At 43.4% G+C, this 21,158-nt stretch overlaps 1 protein-coding gene across 1 annotated transcript in view; it reads left to right on the forward strand.

The window, feature by feature from the left end:
* SLCO4A1 (solute carrier organic anion transporter family member 4A1) overlaps positions 1–21,158 on the forward strand; it is a 402,251-nt gene that overhangs the window by 178,830 nt on the left and 202,263 nt on the right. The window contains exon 5 of the mRNA XM_053716065.1: positions 7,562–7,667. Within this exon, the coding sequence (XP_053572040.1) occupies positions 7,562–7,667 (106 nt within the window). The remainder of the gene's footprint in view (positions 1–7,561; positions 7,668–21,158) is intronic.

Below are 21,158 nucleotides of genomic sequence, written 5' to 3' on the forward strand. Positions count from 1 at the left end.
TTGCATTAAACACAACATAAATACATGGAAAAGTACAGTTACCCTCATGTAAACACTGTTTGATATTTATTATTTAAAACAACGAATAAAAATAAAATTTATAAGGGCTCAAAGATATAAGGTATAAGGTGTTTGAAAACAAGGGCTGCAAATAGTTTTAACATATATATATGGATACATACACATATCTAAATATGTGTCTATAGATTATATATATTTATATTTATATATATATATATATATATATATATATATATATATATATATATATATATATATATATATACAATTGTGTGTGTGTTTACAGATGCATTTATGTATTTATATGTGTATATATTTTTACATACATATAAACATATAAATGCATATGTACTCACACACAAACTGTAAATATTTCACATTCAAATGTTCTTCTCATGGGGAATATGTTCTAAATATTTTTAAATAGATATTCCTATATTTATCTGTATATAGCTTTAATATATATATATATATATATATATATATATACATTGAGGTAGGTGCACTCTCACAAAAAAAAGTTAAAAAACCAGGGTGCCAGAGTATACTTTATATCAAACACAAAATCTGCACTCACTGGATTTGCTTGTGAAGATAATCCTTATTTCTCCAACATAGGTGTGTCCGGTCCACGGCGTCATCCTTACTTGTGGGATATTCTCTTCCCCAACAGGAAATGGCAAAGAGCCCAGCAAAGCTGGTCACATGATCCCTCCTAGGCTCCGCCTTCCCCAGTCATTCTCTTTGCCGTTGTACAGGCAACATCTCCACGGAGATGGCTTAGAGTTTTTTGGTGTTTAACTGTAGTTTTTATTATTCAATCAAGAGTTTGTTATTTTAAAATAGTGCTGGTATGTACTATTTACTCTGAAACAGAAAGGTGATGAAGATTTCTGTTTGTAAGAGGAAAATGATTTTAGCAACCGTTACTAAAATCGATGGCTGTTTCCACACAGGACTGTTGAGAGGAATTAACTTCAGTTGGGGGAAACAGTGAGCAGAATTTTGCTGCTTGAGGTATGACACATTTCTAACAAGACGATGTAATGCTGGAAGCTGTCATTTTCCCTATGGGATCCGGTAAGCCATTTTTATTACATAAGAAAAAAAGGGCTTCACAAGGGCTTTTAAGACTGTAGACATTTTCTGGGCTAAAACGATTGATATATAAACATATTTTATACTTCATAGCTTTGAGGAATTATTTTATTCTTGGGAATTATGTAAAATAACCGGCAGGCACTGTATTGGACACCTTATCCTCTAGGGGCTTTCCCTAATCATAGGCAGAGCCTCATTTTCGCGCCTCTATTGCGCACTTGTTTTTAGGAAGCATGACATGCAGATGCATGTGTGAGGAGCTCTGATACACAGAAAAGACTTTCTGAAGGCGTCATTTGGTATCGTATTCCCCTTTGGGCTTGGTTGGGTCTCAGCAAAGCAGATACCAGGGACTGTAAAGGGGTTAAATATAAAAACGGCTCCGGTTCCGTTATTTTAAGAGTTAAAGCTTTCAAATTTGGTGTGCAATACTTTTAAGGCTTTAAGACACTGTGGTGAAATTTTGGTGAATTTTGAACAATTCCTTCATACTTTTTCACATTTGCAGTAATAAAGTGTGTTCAGTTTAAAATTTAAAGTGACAGTAACGGTTTTATTTTAAAACGTTTTTTGTACTTTGTTATCAAGTTTATGCCTGTTTAACATGTCTGAACTACCAGATAGACTGTGTTCTGTATGTGGGGAAGCCAAGGTTCCTTCTCATTTAAATAGATGTGATTTATGTGACACAAAATTTAGAGAAAATGATGCCCAAGATGATTCCTCAAGTGAGGGGAGTAAGCATGGTACTGCATCATCCCCTCCTTCGTCTACGCCAGTCTTGCCCACACAGGAGGCCCCTAGTACATCTAGTGCGCCAATACTCCTTACTATGCAACAATTAACGGCTGTAATGGATAATTCTATCAAAAACATTTTAGCCAAAATGCCCACTTATCAGCGAAAGCGCGACTGCTCTGTTTTAGAAAATACTGAAGAGCATGAGGACGCTGATGATATTGGTTCTGAAGTGCCCCTACACCAGTCTGAGGGGGCCAGGGAGGTTTTGTCTGAGGGAGAGATTTCAGATTCAGGGAAAATTTCTCAACAAGCTGAACCTGATGTGATTACATTTAAATTTAAATTGGAACATCTCCGCGCCCTGCTTAAGGAGGTGTTATCTACTCTGGATGATTGTGAGAATTTGGTCATTCCAGAGAAATTATGTAAAATGGACAAGTTCCTAGAGGTCCCGGGGCCCCCCGAAGCTTTTCCTATACCCAAGCGGGTGGCGGACATTGTAAATAAAGAATGGGAAAGGCCCGGCATACCTTTCGTCCCTCCCCCTATATTTAAGAAATTGTTTCCTATGGTCGACCCCAGAAAGGACTTATGGCAGACAGTCCCCAAGGTCGAGGGGGCGGTTTCTACTCTAAACAAACGCACCACTATACCCATAGAAGATAGTTGTGCTTTCAAAGATCCTATGGATAAAAAATTAGAGGGTTTGCTTAAAAAGATGTTTGTTCAGCAAGGTTATCTTCTACAACCAATTTCATGCATTGTTCCTGTCACTACAGCAGCGTGTTTCTGGTTCGATGAACTAGAAAAGGCGCTCAATAAAGATTCTTCTTATGAGGAGATTTTGGACAGAATTCATGCTCTCAAATTGGCTAACTCTTTCACCCTAGACGCCACTTTGCAATTGGCTAGATTAGCGGCGAAAAATTCTGGGTTTGCTATTGTGGCGCGCAGAGCGCTTTGGCTAAAATCTTGGTCAGCGGATGCGTCTTCCAAGAACAAATTGCTTAACATTCCTTTCAAGGGGAAAACGCTGTTTGGCCCTGACTTGAAAGAGATTATTTCTGATATCACTGGGGGCAAGGGCCACGCCCTTCCTCAGGATAGGTCTTTCAAGGCCAAAAATAAACCTAATTTTCGTCCCTTTCGCAGAAACGGACCAGCCCCAAGTGCTACGTCCTCTAAGCAAGAGGGTAATACTTCTCAAGCCAAGCCAGCCTGGAGGCCAATGCAAGGCTGGAACAAAGGAAAGCAGGCCGAGAAACCTGCCACTGCTACCAAGACAGCATGAGATGTTGGCCCCTGATCCGGGACCGGATCTGGTGGGGGGCAGACTCTCTCTCTTCGCTCAGGCTTGGGCAAGAGATGTTCTGGATCCTTGGGCGCTAGAAATAGTCTCCCAAGGTTATCTTCTGGAATTCAAGGGGCTTCCCCCAAGGGGGAGGTTCCACAGGTCTCAATTGTCTTCAGACCACATAAAAAAACAGGCATTCTTACATTGTGTAGAAGACCTGTTAAAAATGGGAGTGATTCATCCTGTTCCATTAGGAGAACAAGGGATGGGGTTCTACTCCAATCTGTTCGTAGTTCCCAAAAAAGAGGGAACATTCAGACCAATCTTAGATCTCAAGATCCTAAACAAGTTTCTCAAGGTTCCATCGTTCAAAATGGAAACCATTCGAACAATTCTTCCTTCCATCCAGGAAGGTCAATTTATGACCACGGTGGATTTAAAGGATGCGTATCTACATATTCCTATCCACAAGGAACATCATCGGTTCCTAAGGTTCGCATTCCTGGACAAGCATTACCAGTTTGTGGCACTTCCGTTCGGATTAGCCACTGCTCCAAGAATTTTCACAAAGGTACTAGGGTCCCTTCTAGCGGTGCTAAGACCAAGGGGCATTGCAGTAGTACCTTACTTGGACGACATTCTGATTCAAGCGTCGTCCCTTCCACAAGCAAAGGCTCACACGGACATTGTCCTGGCCTTTCTCAGATCTCACGGGTGGAAAGTGAACGTAGAAAAAAGTTCTCTATCTCCGTCAACAAGGGTTCCCTTCTTGGGAACAATAATAGACTCCTTAGAAATGAGGATTTTTCTGACAGAGGCCAGAAAATCAAAAATTCTAAACTCTTGTCAAGTACTTCATTCTGTTCCTCTTCCTTCCATAGCGCAGTGCATGGAAGTAATAGGTTTGATGGTAGCAGCAATGGACATAGTTCCTTTTGCGCGAATTCATCTAAGACCATTACAACTGTGCATGCTCAGTCAGTGGAATGGGGATTATACAGACTTGTCTCCGACGATACAAGTAGATCAGAGGACCAGAGATTCACTCCGTTGGTGGCTGTCCCTGGACAACCTGTCACAGGGGATGAGCTTCCGCAGACCAGAGTGGGTCATTGTCACGACCGACGCCAGTCTGGTGGGCTGGGGCGCGGTCTGGGGACCCCTGAAAGCTCAGGGTCTTTGGTCTCGGGAAGAATCTCTTCTCCCGATAAATATTCTGGAACTGAGAGCGATATTCAATGCTCTCAAGGCTTGGCCTCATCTAGCAAAGGCCAATTTCATACGGTTTCAATCAGACAACATGACGACTGTTGCGTACATCAACCATCAGGGGGGAACAAGGAGTTCCCTGGCGATGGAAGAAGTGACCAAAATCATTCAATGGGCGGAGACTCACTCCTGCCACTTGTCTGCAATCCACATCCCAGGAGTGGAAAATTGGGAAGCGGATTTTCTGAGTCGTCAGACATTTCATCCGGGGGAGTGGGAACTCCATCCGGAAATCTTTGCCCAAATTACTGAGTTGTGGGGCATTCCAGACATGGATCTGATGGCCTCTCGTCAGAACTTCAAGGTTCCTTGCTATGGGTCCAGATCCAGGGATCCCAAGGCGACTCTAGTAGATGCACTAGTAGCACCTTGGACCTTCAAACTAGCTTATGTATTCCCGCCGTTTCCTCTCATTCCCAGGTTGGTAGCCAGGATCAATCAGGAGAGGGCATCGGTGATCTTGATAGCTCCTGCGTGGCCACGCAGGACTTGGTATGCAGACCTGGTGAATATGTCATCGGCTCCACCATGGAAGCTACCTTTGAGACGGGACCTTCTTGTTCAAGGTCCGTTCGAACATCCGAATCTGGTCTCACTCCAACTGATTGCCTGGAGATTGAACGCTTGATCTTATCAAAGCGAGGGTTCTCAGATTCTGTCATTGATACTCTTGTTCAGGCCAGAAAGCCTGTAACTAGAAAAATCTACCACAAAATATGGAAAAAATATATCTGTTGGTGTGAATCTAAAGGATTCCCTTGGGACAAGATAAAAATTCCTAAGATTCTATCCTTTCTTCAAGAAGGTTTGGAGAAAGGATTATCTGCAAGTTCTTTGAAGGGACAGATTTCTGCCTTATCTGTGTTACTTCACAAAAAGCTGGCAGCTGTGCCAGATGTTCAAGCCTTTGTTCAGGCTCTGGTTAGAATCAAGCCTGTTTACAAACCTTTGACTCCTCCTTGGAGTCTCAATTTAGTTCTTTCAGTTCTTCAGGGGGTTCCGTTTGAACCCTTACATTCCGTTGATATTAAGTTATTATCTTGGAAAGTTTTGTTTTTGGTTGCAATTTCTTCTGCTAGAAGAGTTTCAGAATTATCTGCTCTGCAGTGTTCTCCTCCTTATCTGGTGTTCCATGCAGATAAGGTGGTTTTGCGTACTAAACCTGGTTTTCTTCCGAAAGTTGTTTCTAACAAAAACATTAACCAGGAGATAGTCGTGCCTTCTTTGTGTCCGAATCCAGTTTCAAAGAAGGAACGTTTGTTGCACAATTTGGATGTAGTTCGTGCTTTAAAATTCTATTTAGATGCTACAAAGGATTTTAGACAAACATCTTCCTTGTTTGTTGTTTACTCTGGTAAAAGGAGAGGTCAAAAAGCAACTTCTACCTCTCTCTCCTTTTGGCTTAAAAGCATCATCAGATTGGCTTACGAGACTGCCGGACGGCAGCCTCCTGAAAGAATCACAGCTCATTCCACTAGGGCTGTGGCTTCCACATGGGCCTTCAAGAACGAGGCTTCTGTTGATCAGATATGTAAGGCAGCGACTTGGTCTTCACTGCACACTTTTACTAAATTTTACAAATTTGATACTTTTGCTTCTTCTGAGGCTATTTTTGGGAGAAAGGTTTTGCAAGCCGTGGTGCCTTCCATCTAGGTGACCTGATTTGCTCCCTCCCTTCATCCGTGTCCTAAAGCTTTGGTATTGGTTCCCACAAGTAAGGATGACGCCGTGGACCGGACACACCTATGTTGGAGAAAACAGAATTTATGTTTACCTGATAAATTACTTTCTCCAACGGTGTGTCCGGTCCACGGCCCGCCCTGGTTTTTTAATCAGGTCTGATAATTTATTTTCTTTAACTACAGTCACCACGGTATCATATGATTTCTCCTATGCAAATATTCCTCCTTTACGTCGGTCGAATGACTGGGGAAGGCGGAGCCTAGGAGGGATCATGTGACCAGCTTTGCTGGGCTCTTTGCCATTTCCTGTTGGGGAAGAGAATATCCCACAAGTAAGGATGACGCCGTGGACCGGACACACCGTTGGAGAAAGTAATTTATCAGGTAAACATAAATTCTGTTTTATCGCATGTGATGTTGTGGGGCATTCGCCCCTTTATCAGATCGGTCTGATGAAGGGGCGAATGCTCGGAAATGTCACATGCAATAAATTAGGATTATCTTCACAAGTAAATCCAGTGAGTGCAGATTTTGTGTTTGATATATATATCAAACACAAAATCTGCACTCAAGAGCGATAAACTCAACACGAAATATAAATATGTTCTTCACATAGAGGAATATGTTCTAAAATAAATAATATATATATGATTTTTTTTTTGTAATATAAATATATATATATATATATATATATATATATATATATATATATATATATTTATATTACAAAAAAAATCATATATATATTATTTATTTTAGAACATATCCCTCTATGTGGATAACATATTCAGATTTCGTGTCGAGTTTATCGCTCTTAAATAAACACAATTGGATTAGCGTTCGAGTAGGAGTGTTTTTTTTCCAGTTTGTGTGCTCCTTTGAAGTCTATGGGAGAATATGTTAACATGGTTGCAATATACGAAGGTTAAATCTTTGCGCGTGTTGGGTTTTCTGCTCTTGCACTAACTTTTTATTTCAGCTTGTAATAGCAGTGCAATCTGACACGTGCAAATTTTTTACTTCTATCAAGTTAACGCGCAAGCAGGAGCACTAAATAGAGATCCACTCTTAAATTAGCCTTAATTGGGGAATGTAATGATACTAAAATAAGCAATATTATGGGCTATTTGTCACAACGATAATCCTTTTTTAGACATTGGACACAGTGGTTAAGATCTAATTTCTTTCATAGTAATTTGCAACAGACCTGTTAAATCCCATAAACCCTAATGCAAAACAATTTCTGACCAATTGCAAAATAAAAAAAAACATCAATATTGTTACTTTGTAAGAAATTTTGCTGCATAAAGCCATTGCATGCAACCTATTCTTGCCACCTGGCAATATGCCCTATCTAGCTATAATCTGTCTTTCTGTCTGTCTATCAATCTAACCAGACATCTGTCTATTCTTAATTCTAATTATATTTCTTTATGTATTCATATTTCTGTAGGGTCACAGCGATATGTAGTGATGAGAGTGTCTGAAGCCCATCAGGTAAAAGGTGGAAACCAAAAAACAGATCCTAACTTTGGAAAGACCATCAAAGACTTGCCAAAGTAAGAACCATTGACTTAGGCAATGCCCAGAAAGTGCTGATCAGCATATACCAGCATGTACAGTAAACACAACCCTAATTCAAGTCATATTTTTCCATCTAAAGGGGAGGAGAGTCCACAGCTTCATTCATTACTATTGGGAATTAAGAACCTGGCCACCAGGAGGAGGCAAAGACACCCAGCTAAAGGCTTAAATACCTTCCCCACTTCACTCATCCCCCAGTCATTCTTTGCCTTTCGTCACAGGAGGATGGCAGAGGAGTGCCGGAGTTTCAGAGTAGTCTCTTATGGATGGTAGTACTCTTCGCAGTGGGACTGGAGTTTTAAGTAGTCCTGTCAGCCTCTCAGTGAGAGCCTGGGTGAAAGTTAGAGTCCGGAGATGCAAGGAGAGTCTTTCTGCGAAACCATCTCGACTCATATTAACAACTCCATAAGCAATCAGCATTGACAAGTTTTGCTGCCTGCTTTCTTCACTCAAGTCCAGGTCAGGAGCGAGGCTACTAACCTGTCACACTTGAAGGGCCGTGTTCATGTTCCATGGCATAGATTCTGGTAAGATTGTTTCATTTTTTATTAATAATGATAACATAGAAGACAGGGTCACAGTGTGACGCCTTTTTATCTTTACAGAATCAAGGGTTAATATTCCTGAAAGGGGATTATTGAACAGGGGGAGTTTATACATGATATTGTTTATTGTGTCATTGCTGCGTTATGTGCGAGATGAGGCTCTGGCAATGTGTGGAATTTTCAGGTTACTTGAGTAAGCTTTGCACAGCCATTTTTTGGCACGTTTTTCCCTAGTGCAGGGGCGGTCCTGCCAGGCACTCCATGTGACTGGGTCTGGCTATATAGCCTTCCTGTTGATCTGTGGTGCAGGAGACGTAGCGGTTTCTGTAGTCCGGGTCCTAGGAGGTGGTGAGTGCCCCGGCCATTGGTAGTATAAAGGTGCCTTTTTAATAAATAAAGTTAGTCTAACCAAACGCTCAAGCGATGGAGGACTCTGACGCGTTGGAAGGCTCTCCTTCCATAATAAAGTCTCATTCCTGTGTTTATTGTGAGGAGGTTCTGGTAGATCAGCCTGCTCAACTATGTTCCACATGCCTTGATAAAGTTACAACATCTAAAAGTAAACGGATGTCTAGTACTACTGAGCCGTCCACCTCTGAGGGTTCTTTGTCCCGGGAGGTGTGTTCCCTACATTCATCTCCGATTGCACATGCAGCACCCAAGGGTCCAACCGTTACTCCTTCGGGAGAGATTCATTGGCCGTCGGACTTTGCGGACCAACTGGAATCGGCGGTTTCGAAAGTGATCCATGCCTTACCACGTTCTGCTAAGCGCAAGCGTAGGGTTTATCATAGCGGCCTGGCCCAGGGTTTATCCTCACCGATGGAAGATCCAGAGGCTCTATACGATGACGAGGCCCACTCCGACTGTTCAGAGGAGGCCCCTTCTGGGTCAGAGTCCGTGTCATCTAAACGTCTGGCGGTGGAGAAGCCTGGTTATAGGTTTAGGATGGAGAATTTGCGCTTTCTGCTACAGCAGGTGCTTGCTACTCTGGAGGTTCCGGAACCTAAGATACCGGAGGAACCTGCGATTCCTAAGCTTGACAAGGTATACGAGGACAGGGTAGTACCTCCATCTTTCCCGGTTCCTATTAAGATGGCTAATATAATTAAGAACAAATAGGAGTGATTAGGTTTTCCTTTTACCCTTCTTCTTCCTTTAAAAAACTGTTCCCCGTTCCGGACTCTCAGCTTGAGCTGTGGGAGACCATCCCTAAGGTGGATGGGGCTATCTCTACGCTCGCAAAGCAGACGACCATTCCCCTCAAGGATAGTTCGTCGTTTAAAAAAGCCCATGGATAAAAAGCTGGAAAACATGTTGAGAAGGATGTTTCAGCACACATGGTTTGTTTTTCAACCATTAGCGGCCGTAACGGCGGTCGCTGGAGCTGCGACATATTGGTGTGAATCCCTGTGTGAAATGGTCGAGGGGGAGACATCCATCGACGAGATACAGGAGAAGATTAAGGCACTGAAGATCGCCGATTCTTTCATCTGTGATGCCAATATGCAAATTATTCACCTGAATGCTGAGGTGTCAGGTTTTTCTGTTTTAGCGTGCAGGGTCTGTGGCTAAAATCTTGGTCTGCGGACATGACCTCTAAGGCGAGGCTGTTGTCCCTGCCTTTTCAAGGATTGGATTCGATTATATCCACGTTACAGGAGGCACAGGAGCTTTCCTACTGCAGGATAAGAAGGCTAAGCCTAAAGGATCTACTTTTCGTCCCTTTCGTGCGGACAAGGCCCAGCGCCAGCAACCCGCTGCGAAAGAGGACCAGTCCAAGGGATCTTGGAAGCCGGCTCAATCCTGGAACAAGTCTAAGCAGAGCAAGAAGGGACAGTTCATGACAACTATAGACTTGAAGGACGCCTACCTTCATGTGCCAATCCACAGGGACCACTTCAGGTTCCTAAGATTTGCATTTCTGGACCAATAATTCCAGTTTGTGGCCCTTCCTTTTAGACTGGCGATGGCCCCGAGAGTCTTTACAAAGGTTCTGGGGATGCTGCTTGCAATGGCCAGATCCAGGGGCATTGCGGTGGCGCCTTACCTGGACGACATACTAGTTCAGGCGCCGTCGCTCAGCCTCACAGAGGATCATTCGAGGGCTCTTCTTCTTCTGCTCCAATCTCACGGTTGGAAGATCAACTCAGGAAAGAGTTCCCTGGTTCCCAGCAACAGGGTGGAGTTTCTGGCACTATAATAGACTCTATGTCCATGAAGATATTTCTCACAGATCAGCGGTGCAGGAAGCTACCGTCCACCTGTCTTGCCCTTCAGTCCTCCACAAGCCCGTTGGTGGCTCAATGTATGGAGGTGATAGGTCTCATGGTGTCAAGCATAAATGTCATCCCATTCGCCAGGTTGCATCTCAGACCTCTTCAATTGTGCATGTTGAGACAGTGGAACAGAGATCATTCTCATCTATCACAGCTGATATTCATGCATGCTCAGACTCGGAACTCCCTCTCTTGGTGTATTCATCCGGAGCAGCTGTCCATGAGGACATCCTTCTTGCGACCATCCTGAGAGATTGTGACCATGGACGCCAGTCTGACAGGATGGGGGGTTGTTTTGGGTGCCAGGATGGCACAAGGAAAGTGGTCCAGGGAGGAGTCTATCCTTCCGATCAACATCCTAGAACTACGAGTGATTTACAGTGCTCTGAAGGCATGGCCTTCTCTGGAGTCGGTCAGTTGCATCAGATTCCAGAACGATAACATTACCTCTGTGGCTTACATCAACCATCAGGGGGATACGAGAAGCTTCCTCGCGATGAAAGAGGTGTCTCGGATTCTGGAGTGGGTGGAGTCCCACGACTGCTCGCTCTCAGCGATTCACATTCCAGGTGTGGGCAACTGGGAAGCGGACTTTCTCAGCATACAATCCTTCCATCCGGGGGAATGGTCTCTTCACCCAGAGGTGTTTGCCGAGATTTGTCACACTTGGGGAGAGCCGGAGATAGATCTCATGGCGTCCAGACTCAATTGCAAGCTACCTTGATACGGGTTGAGGTCCAGGGATCCCCAAGTGGAACTGATAGATGCTTTAGTGGTTCCTTGGGGATTCAGCCTAGCTTACATTTTTCCACCGTTACCACTTCTACCTTGTGTAGTGGCACGCATCAAACAGGAGCGGGACCCGGCCATTCTGATTGCTCCTTCGTGGCCGCTGAGGACATGGTTTGCGGATCTGGTGGGGATGTCATCCTCTTCGCTGTGGAGGTTACCCTGTCGCAGGGATCTGCTGTCACAGGGCACCTTTAAACATCGAAATCTAGATTCTCTGAGGCTGACTGCGTGGAGATTGAGCGCCTAGTCTTAGCTATGAGAGGCTTTTCAGAAAGTGTGATTGATACTCTAATTGAGGCAAGGAAGCCAGTCACTCGTCACATCTACCATAAGGTGTGGAAGACTTACTTGTCCTGGTGTGAGAAGCATGGATATCCTTGGCATAAGGTGAAGGTATCCAGGCTTCTGTTCTTTCTCCAAGATGGTTTGGAGAAGGGTCTTGCCACTGGTTCCTTAAAGGGGCAGATTTCGGCATTATCAGTTTTGTTGAATAGGAGACTCGCTGAGCTCCCTGACATTCAATCTTTTGTTCAGGCTCTGTCTAGAATCAGGCCTGTCTTGAGACAGTTGGCTCCACCTTGGAGCTTAAACTTAGTCCTTAAGGTTTTGCAGAGGGTTCCGTTTGAACCTATGCATTTCATAGACATTAAGATTCTGTCTTGGAAGGTTCTCTTCCTGTTAGCTATTGCATCGGCACGCAGAGTATCTGAACTAGCTGCCTTGCAATGTGATTTTCCTTATCTGGTGTTTCATGCGGATAAGGCTGTACTTTGCACTGGGTTGGGATTTCTCCCCAAGGTGGTGTCTAACCATAACATCAGTCAGGAAATAGTGGTTCCTTCTTTGTGTCCTAACCCTTCTTCTTCAAAGGGGAGGTTACTTGATAACCTGGATGTGGTTCTTGCCTTGAAGTTCTATCTTCAGGCGACAAAAGGATTTCAGACAGTCTACATCTCTTTTCTCCTACATTGGTGTGTCCGGTCCACGGCTTCATCCTTACTTGTGGGATATTCTCATTCCCTACAGGAAATGGCAAAGAGAGCACACAGCAAAAGCTGTCCATATAGCCCCCCATCTGGCTCCGCCCCCCAGTCATTCTCTTTGCCGCTCTGAACAAGTAGCATCTCCACGGGGATGGTAAAGAGTATGTGGTGTTAGTTGTAGTTTTATTTCTTCTATCAAGAGTTTGTTATTTTAAAATAGTGCCGGTTTGTACTATTTACTCTACAACAGAAAGTGATGAAGATTTCTGTTAAAAGAGGAGTATGATTTTAGCACCAGTAACTAAAATCCATTGCTGTTCCCACGCAGGACTGTTGAAACTAGAGAACTTCAGTTGGGAGGAACAGTTTGCAGGCTTATCTGCTTCAGGTATGATCAGTCACTTTTCTAACAAGACCTAGTAATGCTAGAAGACTGTCAGTTTTCCCTTATGGGATAGGTAAGCCATTTTCTTAGACTCAGTAACAGAATTAAGGCTTATAAATTGGGCTCTATGCTGGTTGACACTATTGTGGGCTAAATCGATTAATTTTTATCATATTTATATGACATTTGGAGTGTTTTGCAAACTTTGAAACACTTTTGGGAACGTTTATTTGCGCCTGGCAGTTGTTTAGATGCCTAATCTTGTCAGAAAGGCCCCTTCACGCTGGAATGCAGAGGGAGGAGGCCTCATTTTCGTGCCTCAGTTGCGCAGTTACTTTCTCTAGACAGTGCATGCAGCTTCACGTGAGAGGGTCCAGTGGCTTAGAAAAGGACTCAGAAAGGCTTATTACTGTGGTGAATAACCCCTAAGGAAGGTAAAAGCCGCAGCAAAGTCTGTGGCAGGGACTGTAGTGTGTTTAAACCGGTAAATTGAGATTATTATCTCCGGTTTGCTCATTTAAGGGTTAAGAGTTTTGAAATTTGGTGTGCAATACTTTCAAAGCATTAAGACACTGGGGTATAAATTTCATAAGGATCGGATATTTCTTTGATAGTTTTTCGATCATTCAGAAATAAAGTGTGCTCTTTTTATTATTTAAAGAGACAGTAACGGTTTTGTTTAAAATTGTTTTTATTGCATTAAAAACCTGCTTAAGTCTGTCTAACATGTCTGTACCTTCAGATAGCATATGTTCTGTGTGTATGGAGGCCAAGGTGGTTCCCCCATTAAATGTATGTGCAAATTGTGCCATGGCGTCCAAACAAAGTAAGGACAGTACTGTCACATTTAATAAGGTTGCCCAAGATGATTCTTTAAATGAAGGTAGTGGGGATAGTTCATCATCCTCTCCTGTGTCAACACCAGCTTTGCCCGCGCAGGCGATACCTAGTACATCTAGCGCGCCAATGCTTGGTACTATGCAGCAATTAACAGCAGTAATGGATAATTCTATAGCAGCACTTATATCCAAACTGCCAGCATTTCCTAGAAAGCGTGATTGCTCAGTTTTAAATACAGAGGATGAGCAAGTTGGCGCTGACGATAATTTATCTGTTATACCCTCACATCAGTCTGAGTTGGCAGTGAGGGAGGGTCTGTCTGAGGGAGAAATTTCTGATTCAGGAAAAATTTCTCAACAGGCAGAACCTGATATTGTAGCATTAAAATTTAAACTAGAACATCTCCGCGCCCTGCTAAAGGAGGTGCTAGCTACCCTTGATGATTGTGATTCTTTGGTGATTCCAGAGAAATTGTGCAAAATGGACAAATTCTTAGAGGTCCCAGTGCACGCTGATGCTTTTCCGATACCCAAGAGGGTGGCGGACATAGTGACTAAGGAGTGGGAGAAGCCAGGTGTACCTTTTGTTCCCCCTCCTATATTTAAGAAAATGTTCCCCATTGTTGACCCCAGAAGGGACGCATGGCAAACGGTCCCTAAGGTAGAGGGGGCAGTTTCAACGTTAGCTAAGCGCACAACTATTCCTATAGAGGACAGTTGCGCTTTCAAAGATCCTATGGATACAAAATTGGAAGGGTTGCTTAAAAAGATTTTTGTTCAGCAAGGTTTCCTTCTCCAACCAATAAGTCTAATTTTCGTTCCTTTCGCAATTTCAGGAACGGACCGGCTCCTAACTCTGCAGCCTCTAGACAAGAGGGTAACGCTTCCCAGCCTAAACCAGCATGGAAACCATTGCAAGGCTGGAACAAGGATAAACAGGCCAAGAAGCCTGCTGCTGCTACCAAAACAGCATGAAGGGGTAGCCCCCGATCCGGGCCCGGATCTAGTAGGGGGCAGACTTTCTCTCTTTGCTCAGGCTTGGGCGAGAGATGTTCCGGATCCCTGGGCACTAGAAATTGTCTCTCAGGGGTATCTTCTAGAGTTCAAGGAACTTCCTCCAAGGGGAAGGTTCCACATGTCTCGCTTATCTTCAGACCAGATAAAGAAACAGGCATTCTTACATTGCGTAGGAGACCTATTAAAGATGGGAGTGATACACCCAGTTCCAACAGCGGAACAAGGTCTGGGTTTTTACTCAAATCTGTTTGTAGTTCCCAAAAAAGAAGGAACTTTCAGACCAATTATGGATTTAAAAATTCTAAACAAATTCCTCAGAGTTCCATCATTCAAAATGGAAACCATTCGGACGATTATACCAACGATCCAGGAGGGTCAATATATGACTACCGTGGACCTAAAGGATGCGTACCTGCCTATTCCTATCCACAAAGATCATCATCAGTTCCTGAGGTTCGCCTTTCTGGACAAATATTACCAGTTCGTGGCTCTTCCATTCGGTTTAGCCACTGCTCCCAGAATTTTCACAAAGGTGCTAGGGTCCCTTCTAGCGGTCCTAAGGCCGAGGGGCATTGCAGTAGCACCTTACCTAGACGACATTCTAATTCAAGCGTCGTCCCTTTCCAAAGCAAGGGCTCATACAGACATTGTTTTAGCCTTTCTCAGGTCTCACAGGTGGAAGGTGAACATAGAAAAGAGTTCCCTGTCCCCGTCCACAAGGGTTCCCTTTCTGGGAACAATAATAGACTCTGTGGAAATGAAGATTTTTCTGACAGAGGTCAGAAAGTTAAAGCTTCTAAACGCATGTCGAGTTCTTCAATCTATTCCTCAGCCTTCCATAGCTCAGTGCATGGAGGTAATAGGACTAATGGTTGCGGCAATGGACTTGGTTCCTTTTGCTCGAATTCATTTAAGACCATTGCAACTGTGCATGCTCAAACAGTGGAATGGGGATTATGCAGACTTGTCTCCCCAGATTCAAGTAGACCAGGTAACCAGAGACTCACTCCTCTGGTGGTTGACTCAGGATCACCTGTCTCAGGGAATGAGTTTCCGCAGACCAGAGTGGATCATTGTCACGACCGACGCCAGTCTCTTAGGCTGGGGCGCGGTCTGGGACTCCCTGAAAGCTCAGGGTCTATGGTCTCGGGAAGAGTCTCTTCTCCCGATAAACATTTTGGAACTGAGAGCGATATTCAATGCGCTCCTAGCTTGGCCTCAACTAGCGAAGGCCAGGTTCATAAGATTTCAGTCGGACAACATGACGACTGTAGCGTACATCAATCATCAGGGGGGAACAAAGAGTTCCTTGGCGATGAGAGAGGTATCCAAGATCATCAAATGGGCGGAGGATCACTCCTGCCATCTATCTGCAATTCACATCCCAGGAGTAGACAACTGGGAGGCAGATTATTTGAGTCGTCAAACTTTTCATCCGGGGGAGTGGGAACTTCACCCGGAGGTCTTTGCCCAGTTAACTCAACTATGGGGCATTCCAGATATGGATCTGATGGCGTCTCATCAGAACTCCAAGGTTCCTCGCTACGGGTCCAGATCCAGGGATCCCAAGGCGACACTAGTAGATGCATTGGTGGTGCCTTGGTCGTTCAATCTAGCTTATGTGTTTCCACCGTTCCCCCTCATTCCCAGGCTTGTAGCCAGGATCAAACAGGAGAAGGCCTCTGTGATTCTAATAGCTCCTGCATGGCCACGCAGGACTTGGTATGCAGACCTGGTGAATATGTCATCGGCTCCACCATGGAAGCTACCTTTGAGGCAGGATCTTCTAGTACAAGGTCCATTCGAACATCCAAATCTAGTCTCTCTGCAACTGACTGCTTGGAAATTGAACGCTTGATTCTATCTAAGCGTGGGTTTTCAGATTCGGTTATAGATACTCTGGTTCAGGCCAGAAAACCTGTGACTAGGAAAATTTACCATAAGATATGGCAAAAATATATCTGTTGGTGTGAATCCAAGGGATACTCTTGGAGTAAAATTAGAATTCCTAGGATACTTTCCTTTCTCCAAGAGGGTTTGGATAAAGGTTTGTCAGCTAGCTCTCTAAAAGGACAGATATCTGCTCTGTCTGTCTTGTTGCACAGACGTCTGGCAGCCGTGCCAGATGTACAGGCGTTTGTACAGGCATTAGTTAGAATCAAGCCTGTTTACAGACCTATGACTCCTCCATGGAGTCTAAATTTAGTTCTTTCAGTTCTTCAAGGGGTTCCGTTTGAACCTTTGCATTCCATAGATATTAAGTTACTATCTTGGAAAGTTCTGTTTTTGGTTGCTATTTCTTCTGCTAGAAGAGTTTCCGAATTATCTGCTTTGCAGTGTACTTCACCCTATCTGGTATTCCATACAGATAAGGTAGTTTTACGTACTAAGCCTGGTTTTCTTCCAAAGGTGGTTTCCAATAGGAATATTAACCAGGAAATAGTTGTTCCTTCTCTGTGTCCGAATCCAGTTTCGAAGAAGGAACGTTTGTTACATAACTTAGATGTAGTTCGTGCTTTCAAATTCTATTTAGAAGCAACAAAGGATTTCAGACAGACATCTTCTTTGTTTGTCGTCTATTCTGGTAAGAGGAGAGGTCAGAAAGCTACTGCTACCTCTCTTTCCTTTTGGCTAAAAAGCATCATCCATTTGGCCTATGAGACTGCCGGCCGGCAGCCTCCTGAACGAAATACAGCTCACTCTACTAGAGCTGTGGCTTCCACATGGGCCTTCAAGAATGAGGCTTCTGTTGAACAGATCTGTAAGGCAGCGACTTGGTCTTCTCTGCATACTTTTGCCAAATTTTACAAATTCGATACTTATGCTTCTTCGGAGGCTGTTTTTGGGAGAAAGGTTTTGCAAGCTGTGGTGCCTTCCGTTTAGGTTACCTGACTTGTTCCCTCCCTTCATCCGTGTCCTAAAGCTTTGGTATTGGTTCCCACAAGTAAGGATGAAGCCGTGGACCGGACACACCAATGTAGGAGAAAACAGAATTTATGTTTACCTGATAAATTTCTTTCTCCTACGATGTGTCCGGTCCACGGCCCGCCCTGGCTTTTATTCAGGTTTAAAATTTTTATTTTTCTGTACACTACAGTCACCACGGCACCTTATAGTTTCTCCTTTTTCTCCTAACCGTCGGTCGAATGACTGGGGGACGGAGCCAGAGGGGGGGCTATATGGACAGCTTTTGCCATTTCCTGTAGGGAATGAGAATATCCCACAAGTAAGGATGAAGCCGTGGACCGGACACACCGTAGGAGAAAGAAATTTATCAGGTAAACATAAATTCTGTTTTTTTGGTGTATTCTGGGAAGCGCAAGGGGCAAAGGGCCTCTGCTACTTCTTTGTCTTTTTGGTTGAGGAGCTTGATTCGCTTGGCTTATGAGACAGCGAGGCATAAGCATCCTCAGAGGATCACGGCTCATTCAACTAGAGCTGTGGTTCGTCTTTGGCCTTCAAGAATGAGGCCTCTATGGAGCAAATGTGTAAGGGTCCTCCTTACACACTTTTACAAAGTTTTACAAATTTGACGTTTTTGCTTCTGCGGAAGCTGTTTTGGGGAGAAAGGTTTTGCAGGCTGTGGTGCCCTCAGATTAGGGTCTGCCTTTTGCCCTCCCGGTTTCATTTAGTGTCCTTTAGAGCTTGGGTATATGTTCCCAATAGTAATGAATGAAGCCGTGGACTCTCCTCCCCTTTAGGTGGAAAACATAAATGATGCTTACCTGATAGTTTAATTTCCATTGAGGGGAGGAGAGTCCACAGCTCCCGTCCGTATCTCCGTTGGGTGGCCCTAAATTTATTAATCTTCTGGCACCTTTTTTATCCTGATATTTCTCCTACTGTTCCTGGTTCCCTCTGCAGAATGACTGGGGGATGAGGGAAGTGGGGGAGGTATTTAAGCCTTTGGCTGGGGTGTCTTTGCCACCTCCTGGCTGGCCAGGTTCTTAATTCCCAATAGTAATGAATAAAGCCGTGGACTCTCCTTCTCTCAATGGAAATGAAATTATCAGGTAAGCATAATTTATGTTATTTATTTGTTTTTAGCTGTGTTAGGATACATTTATAAAGATGGCAAAATGGGTTCAATATATATGACCCTTTAGTATATTTAACTTTGGTTGAAAAGACCATTTTAAATGTAGAGAAATCAATAACTTTCAATGGAAAAATTCTCCCTTGTCTTATTGAGTTTAAAGAATCATGAAACCTAAAATTATTCTTTCATGATTCAGATAGAGCATACAGTTTTAAACAACTTTTCAATGTATTTCTATTATCTTATTTGCTTCATTATCTTTGTATCCTTTGTTGAAAAGCATATCTAGATAGGCTCAGAAGCTTTGAGCTAGCTGCTGATTGGTGTCTGAACTTGTTTTACCATTTTCATTGGCTTACCAGTGTGTTCAGCTAGCTCTCAAGAGTGCATTGATGCTTCTTCAATAAAAGATACCAAGAGAATAAAGCTACATTTATAACAGAAGTTAATTGGAAAGTTGTTTAAAATTGTATAAGCTATCTGAATCCCTAAATATATTTTTTGGGTTTCATGTTCCTTAAAAGTGAATGTAAACTTTCATGAATGAGTGCCAAATTTTTAAAAATACGATCCCCCGCCCACTGCTCCTCTGTACTTAGCAATTCAGTGACGAAACTGGCTTCCTCCAATCATGGTGTGGCCTCCCGAGATGGACGCTCTGTGGTGCATGCTAGGATTGGAGGAAGCCGGTTTTGTCATTGCTGATGTAAGTACAGAGGAGCCGCGGATGGGGGATCGCCGGTCTGGCTTTGCAGAAGAAAAAGGTAAGTATTTTTAAAAACCGCTGCAATGTAAACTTTCAGGGATGAAAGTGCTCCTGTTTTTAATAGTATTTTCTCTTGTAAGGTGTATCCAGTCCACGGATTCATCCTTTACTTGTGGGATATTCTCCTTCCCAACAGGAAGTGGCAAAGAGAGCACACAGCAGAGCTGTCCATATAGCTCCCTCTTTAGCTCCACCCCCCAGTCATTCTCTTTGCCGGCTCTAAGCAATAGGGTCTCTCTCGAAAGGGTAAAGTGAATGTGGTGTTAGATTTGTAGTTTTGTTTTTGGTAGCTATCTCTTCTGCGCAAAGAGTTTCAGAGTTATCTGCTTTACAGTGTGACTCACCTTACTTGGTGTTCCATGCGTACCAAACCTGGTTTTCTTCCTAAGGTTGTGTCTAATAAGAATATTAACCAGGAAATTGTTGTTCCTTCTCTGTGTCCTAATCCTTCGTCAAAGAAGGAACGTCTGTTACACAATCTTGATGTGGTTCATGCTTTAAAGTTCTATTTACAAGCAACTAAAGATTTCAGACAAACAACTTCATTGTTTATCATCTATTCTGGTAAGAGGAGAGGTCAGAAGGCGAGTGCTACCTCTCTTTCCTTTTGGCTGAAAAGCATCATCCTTCTGGCCTATGAGACTGCTGGCCAGCAGCCTCCTGAAACAATTACTGCTCATTCTACCAGAGCAGTGGCTTCCACATGGACTTTTAAAAATGAGGCTTCTGTTGAACAGATTTGTAAGGCAGTGACTTGGTCTTCTCTGCATACTTTTTCCAAATTTTACAAATTCAATACTTTTGCTTCTTCGGAGGCTATTTTTGGGAGAAAGGTTTTACAAGCAGTGGTGCCTTCCGTTTAAGGTACCTGTCTTGTTCCCTCCCTTCATCCGTGTTCTAAAGCTTTGGTATTGGTATCCCACAAGTAAAGGATGAATCCGTGGACTGGATACACCTTACAAGAGGAAACAGAATTTATGCTTACCTGATAAATTACTTTCTCTTGTGGTGTATCCAGTCCACGGCCCGCCCTGGCTTTTAAGTCAGGTAGATTTTTTTGTTTAAACTACAGTCACCACTGCACGCTATGGTTTCTCCTTTTTCTTCCTAACCTCCAGTCGAATGACTGGGGGGTGAAGCTAGAGGGGGAATTATATGGACAGCTCTGCTGTGTGCTCTCTTTGCCACTTCGTGTTGGGAAGGAGAATATCCCACAAGTAAAGGATGAATCCGTGGACTGGATACACCACAAGAGAAAGTAATTTATCAGGTAAGCATAAATTCTGTTTTTAAAAGTCGGGCACTCATTCATGAATGTTTACATTCACTTTAAAGGGACATGAAACCCAAAAATATAATGTACAAACGATACAGAGTATAACGCTATTGTTACATAGTATGTAAAGTGCAGAGTGGTAGAAGTATACCAAGGTCATGGATATCAACTTGCGGGGTGACCTAAAACAGGGCAAATGAAGAGTGTCCTCAGTAGGTAGTGTTTCAAAGTACCTTAGTGAAAAAATTATTATCTGTTTGAAGAATGTGTTCCTTTACAGGTGATCAATCATCTACACGTTTCGACTGAGTTACCGGCCTTTATCAAGATGATACACCTGTGATAGCAGGGCTCATTAAATAGCCTTCTTGGCATAGGTAATTAGTTGATTGACAGCCTTTTTCACCAATTATGGTCCACATTTATTCTCTCGTCTGATTAAGATTTGGGATTTCTTTCACATTTTCACATTTCTACTAATAAGGAGGAATTTTAACCCTCTCATATGCGCACATTTCTCCAACATAGGTGTGTCCGGTCCACGG

This window comes from Bombina bombina, chromosome 1, assembly GCF_027579735.1.
Source record: "Bombina bombina isolate aBomBom1 chromosome 1, aBomBom1.pri, whole genome shotgun sequence".
Classification (NCBI taxonomy): domain Eukaryota; kingdom Metazoa; phylum Chordata; class Amphibia; order Anura; family Bombinatoridae; genus Bombina; species Bombina bombina.